Here is a 10,467-nt window from a genome sequence, read left to right on the forward strand (position 1 = left end):
GGTGGGCCGGGGCGCGCCCCAAAGCCCTGGGCACAGAGCGCGCTGCGGCCGCGGTTCCGGATGGAAGTGCACTTGGTGGCCGAGACCGCGGGTCTTATCCGAGGAGCACGTGTTTTCCTCCCTTTCTTCCTGACACCCGGTGGGCTTTGTGTCCCCACGGGTCTGGGCCGCGCCGTGGGGTGACTGGGCACGTTAGTCACCCGTGCGCCCAAGCTTTGCCCGCACCTGGCCTCGGGCTGCGCGTTCGGGTCCGAGATGAAATGGTTGAGGGTTCCTGTCGCTCCGTGGACGGCACCGTCGTCCCCCACCCCGCCACCCCCACGTCTGTTGTAAAGCCCTAGGAAGGGATTTACTGCCTTCCGATCAGCCCGGGGAAGCCATTTTACACCCATTTTTCTGCTAATCGACAGGTGATCCCTATACCTTTCTTATCAGACCGCAGGCAAGTCTGATTTCCTTCTTGAGGCTGGAACTTTTAAAGATGTTTGTATGGGAGCAACGATTATCAGAGGCGGTGAGGAAACCTGAGGCTCCGCCCAGTTATGCTCCAGGTGGATGGTGAGCACCCCTAGGCCGCGCCAACGCGGAGTGGGGTCCCCTTGCATTTCAATTTCAGGTTTTGTGACATCTTGATGGAGGGTTACACCTGAGCCACTTTTCAGGTGAATAATACCACTGCATCACGAGGAAATACCTTAAACATGGTAGTAAGATAGCATGCAGGACTTCATTAGTGAGAACACAATTTTCTTAATTATCAGAGTTTTTTTGTTGTTGTTGTTGAAAGATATTCAGGAGATTATATATATACACACACACATATACATATATATGTATGAATGACATATCGAATTGTGTAGTTGTGCCATTTTAAGCAAAACATTTTCTCCCAGGGACCGTGGTCTTCTCTGTGCTATTTATAGTTTCAACTTTCCTTGAGTGGGGCCCAGGACACACAATGGAACTTTTTGGCCTTGAAAGTTTTCAGGCAGATCTATGGTATGTGTGGGGTTTACTATTGTTCAGTGCGAATGCAGATACTAGTTAGAACCTCAGTGTCTTGGCTCAACCCTACCTTTGCTACAAACCAGGAAATCCTTTACAGAAATGTAAAATGACTGTCTAGCAAACAGATAGGAGGAGACTTCAGAATTTTTCGTGCTCTTCCTGATAATCAAGACCGACTCTTTTATACAAACGACTTGTGTCCTCCTTGCAAACATTCAAATTTGCAGACTTGCACGTACATCAGTGAATGTGATTTGCAAAATCTAGGGCACCGCATTAGGCAAATGTACTTCGTGATGTGATCTATGCAAAGGATAAATCTACTTGAGCCCACTGCTGGCGGTGAGCCAACCCGACAGTATCCGTGTGCTAAAAGGAGAACACTCCGCTCGCTTTCTCCACGAGGGAGCATGCTCTTTGTGGAAAGTGGTGATTGGGGTGCATGTCTTAGCATTTGGAAATATGTGGCCCTGTGAAAGGTTAGAAAACTTCCCAGCAGGTGTAAGAATGCCACATTAGGGAAACCTAGTTAATGGAAACCTGGCTTAAGTACTGGTAATCTTTATTAAAAGTATTTTTTATTTCACAAAACAATTTTAGACTTTTTTAAAAACAGTGATAGTTTTCCTCATACCTTTACATATAATTTGGTTATCCAAAACTTTGATTTACAGGAACAGTGTTAAGCCAGGGCCACGGAAGAACAAGGCACCTCTCCCTTCTTCCCCCACCCGCCCCTCCTCTCACCAGCCACGTGGCTGGAATGCCATCAGTTATCAGGAAGGGGCAGGTTTTCAGGAAAAAAAAGGGTAGGCTTCTGGGAAGATGTTCAAATAAGAGTCCCCTGGAAGGGTTCTTTCTTAAACTTATAAACCATTGCCAGGTAGGTAAAATGGACCTTATTCATGCATTTTCTAATTGTTTCCTACCACCACCCTTTATTAAGGTTCAGTGTGCCAGGTACTATGCTAGATTTGCATAACCTTAATTTTTATGTAACCCTGTAATTATTTCATTCCCATTTTTTTAAATTGATTTTTTTGTTTGTTTCTTTAGAGAGGGGGGAAAAGAGGAGGAGGAGGAGGAGAGAGAAGAAAGAAAGAAAGAAACTAACTTTGATCATTTGCCTCCTGCACCCACCCCTACTGTACAGGACCACACTCCAACCAACTGAGAGCCACACCACTCAGGGCTCTTCCTCCCATTTTATAGATGAGAAAACCGAGGCCAGGAGAGCTCAGGTGGTTTACATTAGGTCCCATTGTTGGTTCGTAGTCTGAGGAATGTTAGTCTATCCTGTTTTCACTGTTTTACTTTTTAAAAGTTGTGTGCGTGTCTTTTGTTTTTGCCTTGGAATGGTAAAGGTTTCCTTCGGTCCAGTAACAAAGCATATTGATTCAGGTATTTATATTAGAGATTTTTTTATTTGTCTTTGTTTTATTTTTTCTTTCTTTTATTGAGGCATAATTCACATGTGGTGAAGTTCACAGATATTAAGGATACAGTTCATTAAGCTGACAAATGCAGGTGCCTGTGTAACCCACATCCCTAGAGAACATTTCCAAAAAGTTCCCCTATGTCTCTTCCCAAGTTAATCCCTGCCACACACATCCCCACTCCACAGGCGAGTCTTACCCGTTCATGTAAGTGGAATTAGTATTGTGTGTATTCTTTTGTACCTAGTTTCTTTCACTTAGCATAATCATTTATGTTGTTGGAGTATATTAGTGACTTGTTCCTTTTTATTGCTGAGTATTATACTATTGTAGGAACATACCGCAATTCGTTTATCCATTTGCCAGACAATGGACATTTGGATGGTTTCCAGTTTGGGGCTATTGTGGATAAAGCTGCTCTGAATATTCTTGCACAAGACTTTTTGTGGACGTATATGTTTTTATTTCTCTTGAGTAAATACCTAGATACGGAATTGCTGGTCATTGGGTAGATAGATGTATGTTTATTTTATAGGCAAGTGCCAACCAGTTTTCCAACGCAGTTCTGCCATTTTACACTCCAGCCAGCAATGTATGAAGTTCCAGTTGCTCCACCCACATCCTTGTCAGCATTTGGTGGTGGTAGTCTTTTTCATTTTAGCCATTTTGGTGGGTATGTGGTGGCAGCTCAGGGTGACTTTAGTTTGCATTTCCTCATGACAAATGATGTGGAAAGTTTATCTTTGTTTATTGGCCAATCCTATATTTTCCTTTGTGAAGTGCTATTTATTGCCTATTTTGGAGGGTTTTGTCTTTTTTATTGATTTGTAAGAACTGTCCGTGTTCAAATCTATAGAGAATTTTTATGAGTTTATTTGAGCCAAACTGAAGACACTTGCTGGGAAGCAAAATCTCAACGGATTAAGGAAAATGTTCCAAAAAATGGCAGTTTTACCACGGATTTTAAACATCAAAATCAAAGGGGGAGATCTAAGGAGGGTACATCATGAAATCCATTGGTGATAGATTCGGGAGGTGGGGGAAAGTAACGCAGGGAAACCTCTGGGATTGGATAAGGAGTAAAATGCATAGCCTGGCAGTGGCTGAGCGTTGACCCATCAACCAGGAGGTCGAGGTGAAACGGGACAACCAGTGGGTCCAAGCTGCCCATCACACGACTTGAGCCAATTAAGCAGATGGGGTTGAATCCTGTATGAGCATTTATTCCGATAATGCCAGCAGTATGGGAGGAGCAGCAGGTCACCCACGAAAATCTGCTCTCCCCCTCCCCCATAAACCAGATGCTTATATGGTTAGAAGGACAGAGATTATGTGGGAAAATAGGAATTACAGGCCTGGGGAAGTGGGCACGGTTTAATCACCTCAGGTTACAAATTGTGTGGGCTGCTGGGGGAGGGGGGTGTCGTAGGACCAGATTACAGGCTGGGTTGTAAAGAGCAGGTGCCTCCAGGACTAGATTGTTTGGGCCATTTCCATAATGATAGGCCGTTGGGGAAAGAAGGATGGGCTGCATTCTGCTGTCAGCGCTCATGTCCCAGAGCATGCAACTCTCAGCCGGGTTAGAATGTGCTTGCCCGAATCAGACCAGAACCATCCTGGTTAACAGAGCATGATTAATAGTTCTTATTTCATTTCTTATATAACTAATAGCTGGTCCCCAATGTTATATTTCTGCCCCTGACAGAGGTTCGATTCCTGGTCAGGGCACATGCCCAGGTTGCCCGCAAAACCCCCCGTAGAGGGTGTGCAGGAGGCAGTTGATTGATTCTCAATCTCTCTCCCTTCCTCTCTGAAATCAATAAAAACATACCTTTTTTTTTTTTTTTTAATGTAGGGGGGTCCAGGATAGTTAACAGTCAACAATGAACACAGTAACAATAACAAGGAAGGGATTTGTGGTCTCCCCTGTGGTGCTTTGGGGGCAGAGGAAAGGAAATTACTTTTTTGTTATTCTAAAGGCTTGTTATCAGGTATGTTATCCTGATGCAAAATGACAACAAACAGACAGTTCAGGGGAAGATTGACTTTTGTTAGGGAAAAATACTGCCCTAGGACATGACCACCTCCTCCCCCCAACTGCTTTTAGAAAACTACCAGAAACGGTCCTGGTAGTTTAAAGCTTCTGTCTTTGGTACCAGGCATGAGTCATTCTTTATGCATGTTATCCTTTTTATCATCAACGAGTGTGTGTTTCTTAAATCCTCATTCTGAGGCTCGTAAGCCAGCACTAGTGTAGTAGGGAAACTGAGACAGATAGTTGAACAGCAGTTTGCAGCCACCTAGTAAATCCTGTCTTCCCTAAGCCAGGGACACTTAAGAGTAAATGGTTTGCACTTCTCCTCCCCAGCCACCCTACGCAGGGAGACAGGGACAGAAATCTAATTAGTGCTATTTGCCAACCAGGCTCAAGGACAAATGAAAATAAACCTCATTTTGGTCCATCAGCATAAAGCTGATGAATATTCTGTTGAAACCTTCCCTGGGACCTGCCCTAAGATTTCCACCTGCCAGAGGGAGATAAAAGCCTCCAGACAAAGGACCCAGCGGGTGCTCTCCTTCCCAGGAGCTTGCCCATGCCCTTCCCCCCTCCCCTCTTCTCCTCCTTCCCCCACAGGCATGCACCTCCTAAACTCTCAGGGACCCCACGAGGCTTGCAACCAGGGCAGCAAAGGGCACCAGCAGTTCCTCCCAGACAAACCCCCTGAGCCTGTCCCCAAGGCCCCCTTTTCTCTGACTTCTTAGCCAAAGCAGCCCGGCCTAGGCTCACTTCCCAGCCCTTCCTTGTTTCACGCCCCCAGCTTTAACAAACGTCCTCTAAACTCACCTGGACTCCTGTTGTGAACTTATTCCTGCACGAAGTCAAGAACCCAGACACCACTGCTGGCCCTAGGCAGACCTGCTCAGGGCCAGGTCCTCTTTCTGGTAACAATTCCAGGATATGTTTTTATACATATATATTTTTTTTTATTGATTTGAGAGAGGGGAGAGAGAGAGAGAGAGAGAGAGACAGAGAGAGAGAGAGAGAGAGAGAAAGAGAAAGAAAGGAACATTGATCAGTTGCCTCTGGTACACTCGACAGTGGAATTGAACCCCAAACCTGGGCATGTGCCCTGACTGGGAATTGAAGCCGCCACCTTCTGGTGTATGGGACGACACTCCAGTCAACGGAGCCACACCAGCCAGGGCTTATCTAAGTGTATTTTAGGAACTTAGTCATTCAGCAGAAACATACTGAATGCACCTCCTTGTGCCAGATACTATTCATAGGGTAGTTGGCCATGTATCAGATGATAAAGGATGAAAGCTCGGAGTAGCTGGTCTCATTGGCTTTATGACCTGGCCTTTCAGGTAATCAACTAGTTCACTTTGAAGGTCACAGCTTGCTTGTGTGCCCGAGCCTGATAGGGTCTCTGTATCCCGGGAAGTTCTGGTGCAATAACGATTGATTTCTGTCTGGGCAGTAAAACTGACATCTTGTATTTGTCGAGTGATTGATAGTTGTTTTCAGTGGGTTTTCACATTTGTTCTCATTTAGGCCTCAAAGCTGCCCCTAGGGACGGGCACAGGAGATGGGGATATAGGCTCTTTAAAGATTAATAGTTTCTTTCCAGCTGTCGGTCTGGAACTAGGTCCATGCAGAATATAGACCAACTCATAGTAATGTATGTCATCCTTATTATCTAGTGCTTCCCATATTACAGAAGATTGTAAAAGTCTGAAAGACTAGGCTAAAGTCTGAACATTACTTTGTAGGTAGTGGGGAGGCCTTGAAGAACTATCCATGGGAGTGATAGGATAAGAACAGTTTTTAAGGAAGATTCAAAGGGCAGGCTGTTTTAAGTAGCTGGGAAACCGGAAAGGGTATGTCACAGGCCTCCAGCTATGGGGTACGGCAGCAGGCAGGCAGGCGCAAGTCTTTCCAGCACAAGTCTTTCATTTGCTAATGGTGCAAAGGATATGGATGGGAATTGTTACTCCTTATCGAACGATCCAAGTCTCTGTTGTCAGCCAGACTTTTTTGATCTGCATTCAGAAATTAAATAAATTTGAATAGTGAGGGCTACCGGATTTGTGAGATATCTCCAATAAGCCCTTTATAAAAGTACAGCCCCCCCTGTACCCCTCCCCAACCTAATATAAAGGATCCAGGGCAGTTCTATAAAATATTGGCTAGTGAAGATTTCAGTGGTATTTCATATCCTTTTTATATTTTGATGCACATTATAGTAGATACTCATCAGACATTTTTGAAGACCAGACCAGCGTGGTTCAGTTGGTTGGAGCATCGTCCCGTACTCCAAAAGGTGGTGGGTTCGATTCCCAGTCAGGGCACATACCCAGGTTGTGGGTTCGATTGCCCCATCAGGGTGTGTGCAGGAGGCAGCCTATGATGTTTCTCTCTCTTCCTCTCTTTAAAATCAATTAAAAAAAATTTTTTTAAAGGAACCTTTTAAGGATGGGCTGGCCAAGAAATAAAGATCGCCACCACAGCTGTTTTATTAACCATTTGTACGCCATAAGCGTCTATAGACGCAAGCGGCGGACCTTTTTTAATGAAACTCAAAATACCGTGGCAGTTAACTGGTTAATATTACTCTCCCTGGCACCCACTTTAACTATATCTCACTTAACTAATAAAATGTCAAGTATTGAAGTGGTCCACATGTATTTTGCACTAGGTTGTGTATTACGTTTAACTAAATGTGCAGTGTATTTGTTTTGTCAGCTTACTTTGAGTCTTTGCCAGGAAGGACAAGGCCACAGTTAGTTCTCCTTTGCCACCCCACCCCCTTTGATCAGATATATTATTATGTTCATCAAGAGATAATGGAAATAATGTGTGAGCCTTAGCCGCATAATCCCTGCTTTCTCCTCCTTCCCAGCTCCATGGGCTCTTAGAGCTTCTGGAGCCTTAAGAGTTCTTGAAGAGCTATCAAGTGGTTAACCCATTTTACTTAAAGCAAAGTAAAAGTTAAGCAAAGGTCATACTTCTTCAATTGTTCTTACACTTTTAAAGGTTTAGCGTTGCCTCTTTGCAGTTGCAGCTTGCAAGGAAAAGTTATTTCTCAGGGAAATATGTGTGAATGAATGCAATTTCAAATTATTAGTAAGAGTAGGTGTGAGCTTATTTCTTTCATTAGCCTTGAGCTGCTAGAATTACATGGCTCCTTGGTTCCAGAGTTCAGAGATGGTGAAGCAGCCATACTTGGCACATAGTAGGTACTCCCATTTGTGTCGACTAACAACAGAAGGCTGAAGGGTTGCAAAAATGGAGGCATTGTAGGTTGGGGAAAAAAGAAGCACTTACGGGGTCACCCAGGGAAGACCAGGTGGGATGCATCAGAATTAGGCCCTTTCTTAGTGAGTCCTCAGCCTTCCTGGCCCAGAGATGGGATCTTGTATTTTGTTTTTAAATGTATTTTCTATTGATTTCAAAGAGGAAGGGAGAGAGAGAGAGAGAGATAGAAACATTAATGATGAGAGAGAATCATTGATTGGCTGTCTCCTGCATGCCCCCCTACTGGGGATTGAGCCTGCAACCCGGGCATGTGCCTTGACCAGGAATCGAACAGTGACCTCCTGGTCCATAGGTCAATGTTCAACCACTGAGCCACGCTGGTTGAGCGCTTAATGATTTTTATTAGAGTGAAAATCTGATTCTCAAGAAAGAAAAAAAATGAAGGTTATGATAGCCTCAGACTAGTACCTAAAAGATCACGATTTCTTCTTAGTGCTTGATACTTTTTTTAAATACACAGTTTATGTCTTGATAGCCCATCCTAAACTAGGCTGTGGGCTAGGCCTGTCTTTTCACATGCAGAGGCCCAGAGGGCTCTTTAAGACATACTTGTTCTAAAAGTTATTTCTCAGGGAAATATGTGGGGGCCAAAAAATGTGTGAATGAATGCAATTTCAAATTATTAATAAGAGTAAGTGTGAGCTTATTTCTTTCATTAGCCTTGAGCTGCTAGAATTATGTGGCTCCTTGGTTCCAGAGTGCAGAAATGGTGAAGCAGCAATACTTGGCACATAGTAGGTACTCCCATTTGTGTCGACTAACAACAGAAGGCTGAAGGGTTGCAAAAATGGAGGCATTGTAGGTTGGGAAAAAAGAAGCACTTACGGGGTCACCCAGGGAAGACCAGATGGGATGCATCAGAATTTGGCCCTTTCTTAGTGAGTCCTCAGCCTTCCTGGACCAGAGATGGGATCTTGTATTTTGTTTTTTAATGTATTTTCTATTGATTTCAGAGAGGAAGGGAGAGGGAGAGAGAGATAGAAACATCAATGATGAAAGAGAATCATTGATTGGCTGTCTCCTGCATGCCCCCCTACTGGGGATTGAGCCTGCAACCCGGGCATGTGCCTTGACCAGGAATCGAACAGTGACCTCCTGGTCCATAGGTCGATGTTCAACCACTGAGCCACGCTGGTTGAGCGCTTAATGATTTTTATTAGAGTGAAAATCTGATTCTCAAGAAAGAAAAAAAATGAAGGTTATGATAGCCTCAGACTAGTACCTAAAAGATCATGATTTCTTCTAACCCTTTAGTGCTTGATACTTTTTTTTAATACATAGAGTTTATGTCTCGATAGCCCATCCTAAGCTAGGCTGTGGGCTAGGCCTGTCTTTTCACATGCAGAGGCCCAGAGGGCTCTTTAAGACATACTTGTTCTCCCCTTCGCCACCATCCCCTCAGAGTTTCCCCAAGGCCCTTAACTGCATTCCTCTTTCTGGTCTCAACCCGGGGACCATCCTTTGCCTCTGTTCGCTGTCCGGACACCTTTCCCATTTATCATGTGGACCCTGGATTCTCGGAGAATATAATGGCGTCTCAGCCCGCGAGTGAAGATCAGAACCCAGCCAAGTCCGTCCAGAGACACTGCGATAGCTGCTGCTGGGTGGCAAGTCCGTTTCATCTCGCTTGCCAGCCTCCTGTCGCCTGGAGTGCGGCTGTCCAGAGCACTCCCTCTGTCCAGAGCACTCCCTCGGAAAGAATTCCGAGCCTGCTGACATGATTTCTTCTAACCCTTTAGTGCTTGATACTTTTTTTTAATACATAGAGTTTATGTCTCGATAGCCCATCCTAAGCTAGGCTGTGGGCTAGGCCTGTCTTTTCACATGCAGAGGCCCAGAGGGCTCTTTAAGACATACTTGTTCTCCCCTTCGCCACCATCCCCTCAGAGTTTCCCCAAGGCCCTTAACTGCATTCCTCTTTCTGGTCTCAACCCGGGGACCATCCTTTGCCTCTGTTCGCTGTCCGGACACCTTTCCCATTTATCATGTGGACCCTGGATTCTCGGAGAATATAATGGCGTCTCAGCCCGAGAGTGAAGATCAGAACGCAGCCGAGTCCGTCCAGAGACACTGCAATAGCTGCTGCTGGGTGGCAAGTCCGTTTCATCTCGCTTGCCAGCCTCCTGTCGCCTGGAGCGCGGCTGTCCAGAGCACTCCCTCTGTCCAGAGCACTCCCTCGGAAAGAATTCCGAGCCTGCTGACAGGTGGCTGGTTGGCAGGACCAGCCGGCGCTTGTGAATGCAATGTGGTGACTTCTTGGGAGGAGCCTGAGTTACTGGAAAGACCGTGGGTGATGTTTGTAATCAAAGGACCCAGGATCGAGTCCATAATCCTGGACCATAATATGTGCTTGATCAGGCTTTCTCTGAAGTCGAGAGTCTCCATCTATAGCAGCGGTTCTCAACCTGTGGGTCGCGACCCCTTTGGGGGTCAAATGACCCTTTCACAGGGGTCGCCTAAGACCATCGGAAAACACATATATAATGACATATTGTTTTTGTGATTAATCACTATGCTTTAATTATGTTCAATTTGTAACAATGAAAATACATCCTGCATATCAGATATTTACATTACGATTCATAACAGTAGCAAAATTACAGTTATGAAGTAGCAACAAAAATAAGTTTATGGTTGGGGGTCACCACAACATGAGGAACTGTATTAAAGGGTCGCGGCATGAGGAAGGTTGAGAACCACTGC

At 45.0% G+C, this 10,467-nt stretch overlaps 1 protein-coding gene across 1 annotated transcript in view; it reads left to right on the plus strand.

Moving 5' to 3' along the window:
* Window positions 1-540: 540 nt before the first annotated feature.
* Window positions 541-10,467, plus strand: part of LAPTM4B (lysosomal protein transmembrane 4 beta) — a 35,621-nt gene continuing 25,694 nt past the window's right edge. Inside the window, exon 1 of the mRNA XM_014550268.1 lies at window positions 541-558. Coding sequence (XP_014405754.1) covers window positions 556-558 — 3 coding nt within the window. The 5' untranslated portion in view covers window positions 541-555. The remainder of the gene's footprint in view (window positions 559-10,467) is intronic.

The sequence above is a fragment of the Myotis brandtii genome, unplaced genomic scaffold, assembly GCF_000412655.1.
Source record: "Myotis brandtii unplaced genomic scaffold, ASM41265v1 scaffold59, whole genome shotgun sequence".
NCBI classification, from domain to species: domain Eukaryota; kingdom Metazoa; phylum Chordata; class Mammalia; order Chiroptera; family Vespertilionidae; genus Myotis; species Myotis brandtii.